At 36.3% G+C, this 18,182-nt stretch overlaps 1 protein-coding gene across 1 annotated transcript in view; it reads right to left on the bottom strand.

Moving 5' to 3' along the window:
* LOC150106699 (sister chromatid cohesion protein PDS5 homolog A-like) overlaps positions 1 to 18,182 on the bottom strand; it is a 670,786-nt gene that overhangs the window by 156,046 nt on the left and 496,558 nt on the right. Inside the window, exon 26 of the mRNA XM_090393290.1 lies at positions 18,002 to 18,134. Coding sequence (XP_090249416.1) covers positions 18,002 to 18,134 — 133 coding nt within the window. The remainder of the gene's footprint in view (positions 1 to 18,001; positions 18,135 to 18,182) is intronic.

Here is an 18,182-nt window from a genome sequence, read left to right as displayed (position 1 = left end):
CCTTACATAAATATAGTTTTTAGTAGTCAGTGGTAATTTTTATTGGTTTTTGGTTAATTCGTTGCATAGATGATGCAATACAATGAAATATCTAATTGCATTACATCATCATCTATCATTCCCACAGGTTTCTGTATAATGTAATATTTGCTCTATTGCATCAGAATTTTTATGCTATAAATAGAGAACAAGAGTTAGTTATGTGCAGTTAACATCTCCCAGAAAAAATGTGATTTAAGCTTTGAAAAGAGAAGGCTATTCCTCTCGTGAAATAGCTAAAAGGGTGACCTGCAATCAATCCACTGTGATATGGCTGGTGTTGAAAGTGAAGGAAACCGGATCTGCTGAAATGAAGTGGGCAGGAAGAAAGCCAATGTTACACCATGCCAAGATCGAGATCTCAAGGGTTCTGCCTCAAAAATCACCATGCATTGTCCAGACAACTGAAAGGGGACTGGGAAGACTCATTCGACAGGGAATGATAGCTAGGTGTCCTAAAAAGAAGGTTAAATTGGTGCAAAGAAAATGTCAAATTGACCCCTGACAGTGGAAAAGAGTAATTTTTTCTGACGAGAAAAAGTTTAACCTGAAGGGTGCCAATGGCAGACAGACAGTTCAAAGACAATCAGGGGAAAAATCCAATCCTGACTGTCTGATGTCAACCGTCAAATTCTGCCAGTCAGATGACATGGGGGACTGCATGTCATATCATGTTGTTGGCTGCTTGCATTTCAGAAAAGGTTCAGTGAATGCATAAATGTACCAGAAAATTTTAGAATTGCTGTCTACTATCAGAGGCCACTTTACCATAACGACAAACTGCATCTTATAATCCTAAAATGTACCATACGAATTGAGTTTCGTACTTAAAAGAGTTTCAGTTTTTTGTTGCATAAGCTCAATGAACACTCGATTCAGCAACTACTGTGGCTGTTTCCTTGCCACAGTTACCTTGCCCAGTTCTCAACCCCATTGAGAATTTGTGCTACCAAATGGAGAATGAAATACACAAGAAGAAGAAGCTGAAAACACTTTGGGAGCTCCAAGAAGCCATTATACGGATATGGAACCATGAATTGCATCCATCAGGAAATTGATTTTGTCAATGTTTCAGCCAAGCTCTAATAAAGGCAAGAGGAGGAGAACCCATGAAGTACTAAACAGCAAAAACGAATTATTAGCTTTGAGTGTTAGTAAAACTGTGTAGTTGAACAAAATTCTGATACTAGTATTTGTTTTTTCAGTGAAAATATCACTGTCCATTCTATTTTGAAATATTTGCCAATTTGTTGTCATTTCTTAATTATGTCACATTTTGTGCTAAAAAGAGCCAAATATTAATCAAAAATAAAAATATATTTTCTTCTTCATTATTTGTGAAAATTATTGTGTTATTATCCCTTTTAAATAGGCATCAAATTTAATTACCAAAAAAAACATGGTTACAGCAGGTGATTCAGTTTCTATGAACTTGACTCTAGGTCTAAAAACTATACATAAAAGTCGAAATAATAACAATAATCATAAATGAAACATATCTTAAAAGTATACTATTCAATAAATAAGTAGGACAGCACAAAATAAATGTAGAAAAACAAATGTAAAAGGCACGTATAAAACAGATGTAAAAATATAAAAAATATTAAAATTCAAAAAAAGTACATAAAACTGAGTTTTTCCAAAAAAACATATTTACAATAATTTTGACCAATAAGTACATAATTTATATACTTATGCTGTAAAAACTTAAAAACCAGATTGACAGTTGATGAGTCTGATAAAATCTGTCAAGTGTGTACAGATCAGAAAGATTATAAAAGGGGCTAAAATAATCTGCACTTGTTAGCGAAATAAAGGCAGACGATTAAAATATGGGTGATGGATAGTCCAGAATCACAAAACTCACACAAAGGCGTCATAACTCTGAATTAGAAGGAGTGCATAAGATGACTATGACCTACATGGATCAGAGTAAGAACAACTTCCTCTGTTGCCAGAATTTAATTTCTAGCAGACATGATTAATCTCTCTGTACCAAGACAGCTGCCACTGGGATAAGAGTTTTTGTCTGATAATCAGTATATGGTACTGGAAGAAACAAGCTTTCATAACTGAAAGAGGAGGTGTTGATTCAAGAGAGCACAAAATGTTGCTGCAGCTCTAGATTTCTTTGCCTGAAGAAAACTTTGCAAGTATCGATGTATTATGCAACTTCGGTAGTGATGAATCTCATGTATTTTAGTGCAGGCTATAATGCATATAGCTGGTCAGAGCAATTAGACATTAGTTATCTGAAAATTTTAGATCTTTCCCTTGCTTAGGAAAGGCAAAGTTAATTGCCTTTTGGCAGGTATCGGGAAATATACTCTCACAGAAAATTCTGTTGTAAAGGTGTAGCAGTTGATCCAAGGCTGATGATTTGCTACCTCGTAATGGATATTATCTAGTCCAATAGCAGTTGGACAACATTTAATCAAAGCAGCTTTTGTTTTTTCTTTGGAAAATAACTTGTTGTATTCTTCTGTTATTTGAAGAAAATTGGATTTCTTGTTTTTTTGTTATGCATTTTTTTGGGCAAGGAACTCAGGGAGATAAAATGTTGACGATGTTTTTGCAGGTCTCTCTGACTGTATCGACAATCACTGTTGCACCAAACAACTATGAAACCATTGTACTCAAGGATAGAACGCCACTGGGTGGTATTTTCTGGATTTTTTTCCCATACTTCTTTGCTGTTGGTGGATCTTGATATAGACGTAAATTGGATCCAGGATTCCTTTTGGTTCTAATGCCTGATGTGTTTTGCTTGGGTGCTCAAGTTCGTTTGAAAGCAATTAGGTTGGTTGCTGTGCGATACTTCTGTAAAATACCCCATGGCTTAGGAAAACATAGAAAATGCCTAATGTTTTAGTAATTGCAGTTGTGGTTGCTGCTAAAAAAACTCTTGTACATGCTTCACTGCATTATGAACTGACTGTTACAGAATCAAATTCTGCTAATGAGGAAAACGTAGACCAGTCAGGTTATTCAGTTTTTACACAGTGATAGATATCCATGATGTAGTACGTCGTTGCCCATGTAGAAAAGTGGAATATTACAAGAAAGTGATTGCTACCAAATAGGTTGTTATCAGTTTCCCACTTAAACAGTAGGAAAAGGGAGGGGCGACAGATATTTAAGTTGATGGCAATGAATGTTTGGGTAGGCATATGGAAAGTATTGCTTCCTATGTTTAAGACTTTAACTTCCATGATACTAATTTTTTTTCCGTCTTCACAGGCCACTGCGCTGTGAAAACAATTTTTTGTTTTCGTTGAGACATTTATTCAGTGTGACACGCATGCGTTTCATGTGGCCTGCTGAGCAAAGTAAGAATGTGCCAACAATAAAACACCACGTGGCCATGTGAGGCATGCCTGTTTCACATATAAACTATCTACCAAGTTTGGATTTCTTAGTATATTTGTTTACCGAGTTGTTGTGACTTTGTTTTATCGCTAGCTAAGCGATATATAGTGAAACAAAAAACAGGTACTTCTTTTCATTAGGTAATTCTGATGTATAATATTGAATGTTTTGAAACGTTTTCAGAATGTTATTATTTTAGTAATATGGGTGACTATGAGAGACAACAGCAAAGATTGCAAAAACTTTTGGACGAATTGATGTCCGAAGAAGAAGACCACCCTTTTGAGGGCTCATCTGATGATGATGCAGAGTACGAGCCAAGTGAAGCGGGCGGCTCATAATCTTCAGATAATGAAAGACCGCTCTTGAAAAAAAAAAAAAAAAAAAAAAAAAAAAAAAAAAAAAAAAAAAAAAAACCTGCCAGACTTTCCTCCTGTTTTTCCATCTTGTTCCTTATCCACAAACGTGCCTACCGAAAACTATTTTACAGATGACCACATCACAGACGTTATTGAGAATGTTGTGAGTAATTTCTACCTAAATGATTCCTCAGAAAAAGAAAATGAAGATGAAATACCTTCTCTACCGTGGGGCGAAGTAATGGTAAGGTATTTGAAGGAATTTTCATTTGAAGGTGAAAATGCAAGAATACTCATTGAACGTTTTGAAAATATGTTTGAAAAGTCGCCCATCAATTTTTACAGACTGTTCTTAGATGAACATTTGTTGGAACTCGTGATCAACTAAACTAATCATTATGCTTCTCAGAAAATAAACACAAGTTGTTTGCTCAGTGTGACAATCAACAAATGGAAAGATACCAACATACAGGAAATGAAGATTTTCATTGGATTGCAGCTTTGGATGGGTCTTTTCCATTTGCCTCACCTGTCTGACTATTGGTCGAAAAAAGGAATGTAATCAAATAAAATTAGTAATGTCATGTCACAAAATCATTCCGAGCTGCTGCTATCAAACTGGCATTTTTCAGATAATGCAAAATGCAGATGTTTCCAATAGACTGTATAAGCTCACGCCACTAATTGAATCTTTGAGAGCTAATTTCAAATGTTGTTTCACACCCAGAGAATGAGTCTGTATAGAAGAGACATTGGTCCCTTTTTGAGACAGGATAACATTCCTGCAATATATAAAAAAAAAAAAAAAAAATGACATCAATTCAGAGTCAAACTATTCAAGATATGTGTTGAAGGTGGCTATACCTATGACTTCAGAATTTATTGTGGGAAAGAGAAAAATTTGGCAAATGCCAATGAAAATGTCCCAACTACTGTTGTTATGAAATTATGCGACCCACTGCTGGACTGTGGCAGAAGAGTTTACGTAGATAATTATTACACGAGTGTGTAAATCTCACCCATAAATTACTTGAAAGAAAAAGACACCTCGTCGGTATCTTGAGGAAAAACAGGAAAAGTAATTTAAAAAAAACTAGGAAAAGGTAAATGTATCTCTATGGAGAGCGATACAGGAATTGTGGTCATGAAATGGCAGGACAAATGTGATGTCCTAACTTTTTCTAGAAAGCATGTTGGTCAGATGATGATGATGGTCAGCTCCGGTCAAAATTTTAGAGTAAATAAGCCTGATGCCGTTGTAGATTATAACAAATGTAAGACTTTCATAGATTTATCTAACCAGATCAAATCTTACTCAACAAGTTTAGAAAGGGTATCAAATGGTACAGAAAAATTGCCGTCGACATGATTCTAGGGTCGTCTGTTGTAAACTCTTATTTCCTCTATAAAGGTGTGACAGGTAGAAACATATCAATAATTGCTTTAACAGAGCAAGTTGCAGAATCTTTATTAGGTCTGTCTAAAAATAATCAAGAATGTCAATCCCAGAAGATGTCGGCAGATATGGGTACATCCAACAGGCGAAGATGTGTTGTTTGCTATAACAAAATATCAACAGAAAGTGACAGAAATGTTGCAGCTAAGAAAGCATCAACTTCTCGATGGAAATGTGACTAGTGCGAAAAATATTACTGTGTGACATGCTTTTGCGAAGCCATGATTGCACCCTTTAGCAATTAGCAATTTTTTTTTCATTTATTGATTAAAATAATAAAATAATTAAATTAACGTTTCATTTATTGTCTTCAAGCTGAAATCAAAATAGCTTTTGTTTCTTCCCTTTTTGAAATAAATACTTCAATTTGTCTCTTTTGCAAGTGTTTCAATAAATGAAACACTTGCAAAAAAAATAGCAAAATTATACACATCATCATCATCAAATTCCTGTCATGTACCCTCAAGGGGTGTACAGGATATGATAGTACAACATGACAAAAATTACATCATTACTAACTTCCTATCTACAATTTTCCTCCAAATCAGTCTGTTACTTGTCAAGACTTCAACATTATCCGATCTTATATTTCTATCGTCTAAGGCACCTTGTACTGTATCAATCCACCTATATCTTGGTCTTCCTCTGGGGTGCTTTGCTGCCAACCTGGCAGAGAACACTTGTTTTGCTAATCTTTCTTCGCCCATTCTGTTTCAGTGACTATATCACCTGAGATTAGCTCTGCTAACACATTCCTGGATGTTGACAATGTCAAGTTCTTTCCTAATATCCTCGTTTTTAATATGATATTGCCATTGATGCTTGTCTCACACCAGATTTAACATTAAAACATCTTCCTGTACTTCCTTCAATTCTAACTGCTGACTTACAACTCAAATAAAGACTAAGTATTGCTTGATATAATGCCCCATTGACACCATATAACTGTAGCGTAATGAATAGCTTCTCTCTTGGCACCTTGTAATATGCCTTTTCCAAATCGACAAAACTTAAATACAGATCTTTGTTATATTCCCATGCTTTCTCGACTATTTGTCGTAAAGTGAAGATCTGATCCTGACAGCCTCTGTTTTGCCTGAATCCAGCTTGTTCTTCACCAAGCTTTTCTTCCACAATTCTTATCAACCGTTTCTCAAGTATACTTGCATAGATCTTGCCAGGAACACTCAGTAGGGAAATACCTCTGTAATTCTCACATGCAGTTTTATTTCCCTTTTTATATATGGGTACTATGAGAGCTCTACTCCAATCGGGAATTCGTCCCTCTGTCCAGGCTTTCTGAAATATGCAGTGCAGCCACTGTAAGACTCTTATACCACCATACTTCAGCATTTCTGGTCGAATATCATCTACTCCTGCTGCCTTTCCACATTTAGGCCTTTGATGGCTTTTTCTACTTCAAGTATGTATATGTATTCCTGACAGCATGCTTGGTCAGTGTTTTTTTACCACTGTGCTGTCATCACTGCTTGTTTCATTTAGCAGTTTTTCAAAGTAATTACTCCATACTTCAATGATATCTTTTTCTCCCGTTTTCATGTCACCTTTATCATCTCTGACTCCTTTTACAGCACTCTTTCCTCCATTGCTAAGTTTCTTCAACAACTTCCAGAATATTTTGCCACCTTCTTGATATTTATTTTCTATATTCTTGCCAAAGCCCTCCCATGACTTTTGTTTAGCTAGTTTTACACAGTGTTTAGTATTCTTGCATATGTCTCTGTATTCTCTAAGGGCACAAGCTGACTTATTTGACAAGAACTTTTGATATGCTTTCTTCTTTTCCTTCACTGCTTCTTTAACTTCCTGTGTCCACCAGGGAGTTCTGATTTTTTTATCCTTGCAGACAACCTCACCACATGCCTCTCTGGCAGAATCAATCAATGTTTTCTTCAGAGTTTGCCACTGAATATCCAAGGTTTGATTCCTGTTCTCAAGCTCGTTCATTTTTTCTTCAATAATGTACGTGTATTTTAGTCTACAGTTCACATCTGAGAGCTGCTCCACTTTTATCCACTTTAAAACTTTCTTAAATGTTATTCTTTTCAATATGAAATTCAATTTTATCCTGCTCAAGACTAAATAGTGATCACTTCCAATTTCAAATCCTCTGTACACTCTGGTGTTCTGCACCAGGGAAATAACATCACTATCAACATTAACACAGTCAATGAGACTTTTCTTATTCCTTGCTTCTTCTCTCCATGTGAATTTGTGCACATTTTTATGTTGGAACATGGTGTTAGTAATAACCAGTCCATGTCCTGAGCAGAAATCCAACAAATATTTGCCATTATTATTAGCTTTGCTCTTTTCTCCAAATTTTCCCAAAATATTTTTGTATGTCTGACAATCATTTCCTACTCTGCTATTTAGATCCCCAACAAGGACCAACTTTTCCTTTTTCATTTTGTCAGTTGCTTTTTCTAAAGCCTCAAAAAATTCTTCCACTTCTGCCTTAGTAGAACCTTCTGTGGGACCATAGGCACAAATAAGTCTCATTGTCCAGTTCCCCATTCTCAAATTTGCCCACATTACTCTACTTGAGACTGACTGACATTCAAGAAGATTAGCCTCGTATTTTGTATTGAATACTATGGCTACTCCTTCTTTTCCTTGATTGTCATTGCCTGAATATAACATTTTGTATTTATTGCTCAGAAAGATCTCACCCATTCTTGTCTTTTTTGTTTCAGTCACCCCTATTATGTCGATCTGGTACTTATCTAATTCCTCAGCTAGCTCCATTTCTTTGCCATTCAGGCTTCTTATGTTGATAGTACTGATCTTTAACTCTGGTGATGTTGAGTTGGGGTTTGTTTTCAGATTTGTTCCAGTAGCTGACTTTTCGCTGTTCACCCTGGTTCTCTGGCAAAAACAACGGGGGCCTTTTTTAACTGGGCGATGCCCCAGCTGGCATGAAATTATGTCATGTTATACCATCATTTTTTTTTATTTTGGTTTAACCAATAAGAATACAATTTTGTCGGCTAAATCTCAAATTGCCAGCCTATTCTCGTTTGTTCAGTATCCAAGTAGATACCCAACAGGGTGCACCACGAGAAGGTGAGGATTGAACATTAGCTCAGAAGCCATGTTCGGTTCTCTGCATTCCTTTAAAGGCTATGTGGAGGTCTCCTCTCAGTTATACAGCTTTGACCCTTACGCACCTCAAAAGGATACACATGTATTTTCTTATTTTGATACATAAAAAATTTTAAGTATTTTGATGGGCTAAGCTCAGTTTCTAATACACCAGGCCATCCTTATATACAGCCCATGCATTAAAAATAGCTGCTGCGAGACACAGCTGTTTCACTAAGGAATAATGACAAGTTAACCTGTGAAACAGATATGCATCACATGGCACTAGTGCAAAGTGTATGTGTGAGGCACACTTGTTGTATATACGGCAGTCAAAGTGTTGAGAGAGAGAGAGAGATTGTTGTTGTTGTCAATTATAAACTCAACAACTCTTCCTGTGATGTTTGTTTGGGCACTCACCCACGGAGTGCTAATTACATTTAAATTGCTTATTAAAAAGGTTAATGGTAATTGCAATATTACATCATAAATGTCATTTTGAGAAATATTTGTAGCAGGAGAGAGGTTGAATGATTGAATTGGATTTTTATAGCACAAGAACAGCAAAGATCATACTGTGCCAGGAAACAGGTCACTGAAGTACGAAGGTTTTGATAGGTAAATAAACAGTTACAAGAAGATAAATTAGTGAATGACAATAAAATATATGTAGAAACTTATAAAAGAAGATCAATGAGTAAATAAAATATACGTACAAAGTTTAGTATAATCAAATCTTTGATTAAATGAATGTTTCATAAAAACCCTAAAAATGTCAGGCAATCTGTCCAAGTCATATAGCATCTAGTTGAGTGTATAGGGCTCGACTAGATAAGCAAAAATGTCATTTCTCTCTCGTGTGAAGTGCTTGCATTCCACCAGAATATGACTAATGGTAAGATGAGTGTTGCATTTCCCCACACACAGGTGGGTAATAAGCCCTCAGTAAATAAGAATGCACAAGATGACTATCACCTATGCGGAGCCTAGTTAGCAAGAACAACTTCCTCTCTTCTGTTCCTAAGTTGACTAGCCTGCCAATGCTTAATTTCAGGCTTAACCTCATGCAATTTGTTTGTCAGTGCTTCCTGCCAGGAGTAGTGTCATGGGGCAATAAATGTGATTTTATAACCTGGGTGTAGTCAGTATAAGAGACTGTCAAACAGTATGTCAAAAAGTATAAGCTGATCAAGCAGCTGCAGTTGCAATATCATTTCCCTTAATTCGAAAGTGGCTGGAACTGAACATCAAGATTAAAAGATTTTTTTTTTTGTACAAAAGGTGGAGCACCTCACCAAGCACTGAGTGTGGATTACATACTGAGGAGGAGATAGCCTGTAAAGAACTCGGGATCTGTATAAATTAGAGCTTTTGGTAGGAGTTTTCTTTGATATGCGCAAGTGCGAACTGAGTGGCATGCAACTCTCCTGTATAATTACTGCAATTGAGTGGAATCTGGTTAACTATGCTGCTGTGTTAGGAAACACAGCAGCATAGTCAACAGAGATCTTTGATCTAGAACCATCAGTATAGATGGGCAAGAAATCAGAGTTGGCTGCCTTATGTGCATTGAACAATTGAAGGTGTAGACAGATGAGGGTATTCGAGACTTCTGTAGTTGACAAAGTGAGAGGTTGCGGGATGGAGTGCAAGCCTGCCATGGAGGAATGCAGTTTTGTTTGGTGCAGGTAATGTTTGCACCACTCATGCTAATAGCTTCCATAGCTTCTTTAATGTGCACACCAAAAGGAAGGATGGCAGTTTGATGTATTAAAATTAAAATTTAATTATGCCACAGGTACCTTTAAAGATTAGTTTGATGCATGTGATACAGGACCACCCAATGTAGAGAAAAGAGACCAGTCCAGGTATGATGATCTGGAAGGGACTTTATTTTAGGGCATAATTAAGAGACATGTTTTCATCTAAGTGATAGAGGGGGAGGTCATTTGATTCAACATAAAGGCTTTGAATGGGTGATGTGTGAAAAGCACTGGTAGCTAATTGAATAGCCTGATGATGGACTGGATCCAACCACAGGAGGTGCTCTCCCTTTCACAATTGTAAACCTGGGATCCATAATCAAGCTTTGAACATAGAAGTGCACAATAAATGCAGAGCAAGGAACATCAACGAGCACCCCATTCAGTAAAGGATAGAGTGCAGAAGATATTTAACGCTCTTTTGCACTTATCCCAAACATGATGAATGACAGTAAAGAAAGTTAGTTTTACTGTCAAAGATGAGTCCCAAAAACTTGGTCTCTGGAACTATGGGGATAATATAGGGTGTCCACATTGAACCTCACTAGCTTCAACATGTTACTACTACTTAAATGTATGGACCATGGTGTCGAAATTGTGCAAATGAGAAGGAGCACTCACCAGGTTTTTGTAAAAAAAAATTCTGGATGAAACTTGTAGAGTCTCAGGAATGTTTCAACAACCCAAACCTTACATATTTCTGCATTTCGAATTTTTACTGTTTTTTGAAACTAGGTCAACAAGGTCCAATGTGGAGACCCTGTAGTTTGTCCAATTTTAAAATCAGGATCTAGGTGGGGAATGCATTTCTGGAAAAAGTGTATACAGGCAGTTTTTTCTGCAGATAATATGAACTCATGAAGGGACATGGACACAATCAATAGCTTGTTGAAGTTGTCATCCAATGACTCATGTTATAGGAGTGGCAGTAAATCGTGAAGTCAACCACATTAAGGCAATTTTGACTATTGTGGGAGGAAGCTGTTCAGTAATAGTTTACTTTAATAGTGCAGGGGTTGCACTTAAGCAGAGCCTTGAGGAACTCCCCCCCCTCTTCTTGATGATATGGCCATGATAATGTGCTTCCCACTCAGACTTGGAAGACAAGGCTGAATAGAAGTTCTTAATAAAATCAGGAAGGTATCCCCTCAGACCAAGATTACACAAATCTTTTAATAATCCATATCTCCAGGCTGTGACATAGGATTTTTCCATGTCAAAGAACTCTGAAACCACATGTTCTCCCTTCAGGAAAGCGTCTCTTATACATGTTTCTAAATGGACCAAATGGCCCAAAGTTGATCATTGTTTATGAAAACCACACTGTGTGTTGGAAAGAAGTTTGTTGCTTTATAAGTACCATTTTTTCCAAGTCATTACAAAGACAGCTAGACAGGAACAATGGGGCGATAATTGTTAGCCTGGGCTGGATCCTTACCTGGCTGTGTGATAGCAATGAAATTGACTTTTGTCAAGAGTCCGGAAACTCTTCCTCTGTAAATATTCTGTTGCATGGTATGAGAAGAGGACCCATAGAAGATGATGGGTGGTGTTTTATCATCTCATAATGGTGTAATCAAGGCCAACTACACAAGAGTGAGAAGGGGGAAGTGCTCTATTTAGTATACCTCCTTAACAAATGGCTGATTATAAGGCACAATCCACTTGGTACAAAAACTTAGCTGCTATTTCTCATGTTTTTTTTTTTTTTTTAATTAAAAAATCAGGAGGATAGGAAACTGTTGCTGAGATACTGGCAAAGTTTTCTCCCAAAGTTGCAATAGTTTTGGGATCAGCAACAATACATCATGTTCCAAGGTAGAAAAATGGTTTGTTCTGTATCTACCTTTCATCTGGATTTTATTCCAGACAATTTATGCACTGGTTGTGCATTTTCCTTGATCGTTATTGCCTGAAAATAATATCCTATACTTATTATTTAGTAAAATCTCACCTGTAATTTTTTTTCTTTGTCTCAACAATGTTAATTATGTCCACATGTACTTTTCCAATTCCTCTGCAAGTTTGATTTACTTTCCATTAATACTTCTTATGTTGATGGTTCCTATCTTCAGTTCTGATGTTGAGTTGGAACTTGTTCCAATAGTTGACTCTTCACTGTTCACCCTTGTTGCCTGAAGAAAATAGCAGAGGCCTTTTTTAACCAGGTGACGACTCAGCCATCATGAAATATCCTCATGTTGTGCCATTGTATGCATTTGTGGTTTAAGTGAATACAGAGTACAATTTAGTTGGCTAAGTCCCAAATTGCAAGCCCATCCCCATTTGTTCAATACTTGGTAGATATCTACTAACGGGGTGAACCACGTGAAGGTGACAAATGGACATTAGGTCAGAAGCCTTATCGGTTCTCTGCATTCCTGATGTGGAGGTCTCTGCCCAGTTATTTGGCTTGACCAATAAGCTCCATAATCCCCCTATTAATCTGCATTAATAGATATCCAAAACACATTAGATAAAAATAATTTAGTTAACAAATTATTTGATTGTTTTTGTTCAGATTTGGGTTGAGAATGTGCTTCACAGCTTTCATTGTACAGTTATTTTCCAGAAGAAAATACGATTTGTAACACTTTGGTTTTGATGGTAATGCACAGCTTGCTAAACTGTATTTGTTGGGTTCTTTAAGTGAAATGTATTCCTGTTGTTCATCAAAACGAATTTGTTTAGAATGACTAGTCTGACCATAATAATATAAGATGCAAGAGCACAGGATTCTGTAAACTCCAGGATAAGAAAGTGGAAGATTTTTGTATTTTTGAGAGATAAGGAAGTTATCAAGTTTGCAAACTGGATGGAAAAAGACTTGTAAGTCAATCTGCCAAAGTAGTCTTGCTAATTTTCTGAAAGTCATTTAAATGGAATATAAATTCTGGTGATTCTAACTCACATCATCACCTGTGTCAGAAATATGATGTAATCAAATCATTAGTCAGAGCTCACTTTATCTTTGTTTATAACAGAAAAACTATCAATAAAATAATCAATAATTGTGGCACACAAAGAGACTCACCACAGAAAACTCATATTCAGACTCCAGGAATAACTGAGTAGAATCAAGTTATACCCAAAAGTAATGTTTTTAGCATTAAGTTTTGAAAGAATATAAAGATAAATCACTTGCAAATTTAATAAGTATATACAGTCATCCCTCGACTTACATCCGGGTTCCGTTCAATCCGGCAGGAAGTAAGTCGATAATTAAATCGACAGAGTTATAGGGGTTAGGGACTTAACCGTAATAAGTATACCGTCATTTTGATTTTAAAATCTTATTATAAAACTGTACTGCGTGTTACTGCCACTATAAAACAGGAGAGTAATCACCCAAATCTTCCTCCACAATCACATCATCATTACCTTCCCTTTTTCCTTCAACATGTCGAAGAGACTTGGTGCCTTAGCAGTTATGGTCACAGTGTTAAGGGGTATGCGCTTTTGGTTAGGTGCTCTATCCATGATGCAAGTAGCTTTTCCATATCACTGATAGGACACTGTCATTGCTCACTATCATCGATTTAATGGAAGTAGATCCTTTCGCAGCCTCTACGATTTTATCCTTATTTTTCAAAATGGTCGTCACTATAGAATGAGACCATCCAAAGTCATGTGCGATCACATTGACGGGCTTACCAGCTTCCTGTTGGTTTATAACTTGTAACTTTGTTTCAAGATCAATTGCTCGTCTCTTTTTCTGTGATTCTTCACTAGGTTTTTTGATTGAGTGTGTAGGGGTCATGTTGCACAAAACATCACAAAATATTTAACGATAAATACACAAATAACTCATTTCTCAAACACAAAATCAACAGAGAAACTGCTGAAGACACGTGCCAACTGCCAAGGGAGGTTGCCACCGTGCATGATTTACCTTACGCTAGCTTGCGTCTTGTTCGAAAGTATAGCCGAAAATGGGATCATGGATGTATCTTCGAGAGGACACAAGTCGAGCAATGACTATTCTAAATTTGAATCAATAACGCTCGTGCACTGTGAAATCTTCATAATGCCATTTCTATAAAATTCAAGAGGATTGAAGGCAAAGAAGTCGCATAGGCTCAATTTCAGTGCCTCTAATGTATTGTATTATTTTTCATTAATGAAATGTTGCAAACTTTGAAATAAGTGTTAATCTGAAGGTGCAAGATCAGAAGAATACATAGGATGGGGAAGCGTTTCCCAGCTAAGTTCCTCAATCTTGGCACAGATGATTTGTGCACTATAAGAATTTGCATTATCATGGTGAAAAACAACATCCTTTTGAATGATCAGAGAACACCTCTTTTCTTTCACTTCTTCATTCAATCGATCTAGTTGTTCACAGTATACTTCATCTGTGATTGTTTGATTTTGTGGCAAGAGTTCAAAGCAAAATAAAATACCAGTCATATCCCACCAAATGCTTCACAAAACATTGAGGGTGAAGGTCTTGTTTTGACTGAGGTTTAGCCTGTTCCCCCTGAATAAACCCCACTGCCATCAGTGCTTAACATTCCTGTAAAGTATTCAGTTTTCATCACCGGTGACTGCACGACTCAAAAATGGAGATTGAACATCTTGAGAATGAAGGACAGTGCAGATATTGACATGCTCGCTTTGATTTCTGTTCGTCAGTTCAAGAGGAACCACTTGCAGAACTTAGACACTATTCCAAGTTGTTGCAAATGGCAATGAATGGTCAATAAAGATGAATTAAGATCTTTTGCTAAATCTTCAAGTTGCATTGCCACTTCTTGCAATAGCAGCTTCCAAAATATCATTATCGAGAGAGAGAGAGAGAGAGAGAGAGACAGAAAACCCAGAGTGGAGGTAGTCTTTCAAGATAAAGTCCTATTGTCGAAATTTTTGGAACCATCGCTGACACTTTTGAACATCATCAAATTCTTGCCATGTATCCTCAAGGTGTGTACAGGATATGATAGTACAACATGAAAAATTTAGATCATTACTAACTTCCTATCTACAATTTTCCTCCAAATCAGTCTGACACTAGTCAAGACTCCAGCATTACCAGAACTTATATTTATATAATCCAAGGCCCTTTGTACCTTATCAATCCACCTATATCTTGGTCTTCCTCTGGGTTGTTTTCCTGCCAATCTGGCAGAGAACACTTGTTTTGCTAATCTTTCCGTTCACGACACAGTTGATATTTTCAACGATTCTGCCTATTTTCACTGTCATTGTCTTTTTATTGTTTACATTCATACCATATCTATTACAACAGTTATTCAATTTAGTCAGTGAATTTTGCAGTCTTGTAGCGAATTTATTTAGAAGTATAACATCGTCCACGTAAAACAAAGAGCTGACATTAACATCTCCAATTTTGATATCATGTTTAATACCACTTTCCTTCATAATGAGATCCATATAGATAAAGAATAACAGAGGAGATAATGTACATCCTTGTATGACACCAGATTTTGTATTTCCTTCAATTCTAACTGCTGATTAACAACTCAAATAAAGACTAAGTATTGCTTGATATGATGCCCATTGACACCATATAACTGTAGTGTATTGAATAGCTTCTCTCTCTTGGCACCTTGTCATATGCCTTTTCCAAATCGACAAAACTTAAATACAGATCTTTGTTATATTCCCATGATTTCTCAACTATTTGCTGTAAAGCGAAGATCTGATCCTGACAGCCTCTATTTGGCCTGAATCCAACTTGTTCTTCACCAAGCTTTTCTTTCACAATTCTTCTCAACCGTTTCTCAAGTATACTAGCATATCTTGCCAGGAACATTCAGTAGGGAAATACCTCGTAATTCTCACATTCAGTTTTATTTCCCTTTTTATATATGGGTATTATGAGAGCTCTACTCCAATCATCGGAAATTCGTCCCTCTGCCCAGGCTTTCTGAACTATGCAGTGCAGCACTGTAAGACTTCTATACCATACTTCAGCATTTCTGGTCAAATATCATCTACTCCTGCTACCTTTCCACATTTCAAGCCTTCGATGGCTTTTTCTACTTCAAGTATGGATATGTATTCCTGACTGTATGCCTGTTGAGTGTTTTTTTACCACTGTGCAATCACTACTTGTTTCATTTAGCAATATTTCGAAGTAATTACTCCATACTCCAAGGATATCTTTTTTCTCCTGTTTTCATGTCACCTTTGCCATCTCTAACTCCTTCTACAGCACTCTTTCCTACATTTCTAAGCTTTTTCAACAGTCTCCAATATATTTTGCCACCTTCCTGATATTTATTTTCTATGTTCTTTCCAAAGTCCTCCTATAACTTTTGTTTAGCTAGTTTTACACAGTGTTTAGCTTTCTTACATTTGTCTCTAAGAGCACAAGATGACTTATTTGCCAGAAGCTTTTCATATGCTTCCTTCTTTTCCTTCACTGCCTCTTTAACTTCCTGTGTCCACCATAGAGTTCTGATTTTTTTCTATCCATGCAGACAACCTCTCCACATGCCTCTTTGGCTGAATCAATCAGGGTTTTCTTCAAAGCTTTCCACTGAATCTCCAAGATTTGGTTCCTGTTCTCAAACTCTTTTTTTTAACTTCAATAATCTTTGTGTATTTGTCTACAGGTCACATCTTAGAGCTGCTCAACTTTTATTCGCTTTAAAACTTTTTTACTTGTTCTTCTTTTCAATATTCAATTTTATCCTACTCAAGACTAAATAGTGATCACGTCCAATTTCAAATCCTCTGTACACTCTGGTGTCCTGCACCAGGGAGAAAACATCACTATCAACAATAACACAGTCAATGAGACTTTTCTTATTCCTTGCCTCTTCTCTCCACGTGAATTTGTGCACATTTTTATGTTGGAACATGGTGTTAGTAATAACCAGTCCATGTCCTGAGCAGAAATCCAACAGATTTGCCATTATTATTAGCTTTGCTCTTTTCTCCAAATTTTCCCAAAATATTTTTGTATGTCTGACAATCATTTCCTACTCTGATATTTAGATCCCATTCAAGGACCAACTTTTCCTTTTTTATTGTGTCAGTTGCTTTCTCTAAAGCCTCAAAAAATTCCTCCACTTCTACCTTAGTAGAACCTTCTATGGGACAATAGGCACAAATAAGTCTTGTTGTCCAGTTCCCCATTCTGATATTTGCCCACATCTTGAGTGATGTGGGCAAATATTTGTCCACATCACTACTTGAGTGATGTGGACAAATTCTGTTGGCAAACTGAGTGACTGGCTGCCATTCAAGAAGATTAGCCTCTATTGGGAGCCAAAGCCAGCGATATCTTTGATATCGCTGGCTTTGGCTCCAAATGAGCCCTCAATAAAGATCAAAACTAGTCTGGGTAATGACCCTTACCTTAATGCATAGCAATACACACACATTCGAAAGAAAGTGTGCTTCGCATTATGGTATACTAAGACAAATGATGCGAAGTCATCCATTTACAAGTAACTTAGTTGTGAAGATACTTCATGTGCAACCTTTGCTTCTTGAATAAAGGGTTAAGTGAGAATATAATTTCTAGTCAAGTATAAGTTATTTTACATTTAAGATATTAATTGAATCTAATGACATGGTAAAGGCATTAAATTAGAATGGCATTTCTACATAATACAACTGATTTTTATTATAACTTATAATGACCTCAGAAATATTTGGTTGTGGTGTTTGCTACATTCAACTGCACTGAGGCAGCACAAAAAGTGTGTGTGTGTGTGTGTGTGTGTGGATATATTCGATTTTTTCAAATATTTTAAAGCATATTTAAAAATATTTCAATAATTCAATTCAAAAATTAGAAAATATTAAGCTTCATAATACATAAAAGAAACTGTTCTCTAAAGTGTGCAAAAACTGTTCTCTATCTAATTCTTAAAAAAAGAAAAAATATATATATATATGTTCAATAAGAGATGAAACATAACATGATTACTTACAAGATTAGCAATATCATCATTTGGAGCCTGTTTATCTTTAGTTTGTTTGATGTTCTCAATTAATCTTTTAAAGAAGCTAAAGCTATAATTCTCATTTTTAATTATCAATGGCTCCATTATAAACCACAGACAGCTGAAAGTAATATGCAAACAGGTATGATTAAATAAATAATTTGAAGAT

The sequence above is a fragment of the Typopeltis vanoorti genome, chromosome 5 (genome assembly GCF_054136105.1).
Source record: "Typopeltis vanoorti isolate ZY-2024b chromosome 5, IOZ_Tvanoo_1.0, whole genome shotgun sequence".
Taxonomy (NCBI): Eukaryota; Metazoa; Arthropoda; class Arachnida; order Uropygi; family Thelyphonidae; genus Typopeltis; species Typopeltis vanoorti.
This window is presented reverse-complemented; position numbering and strand designations above follow the sequence as displayed.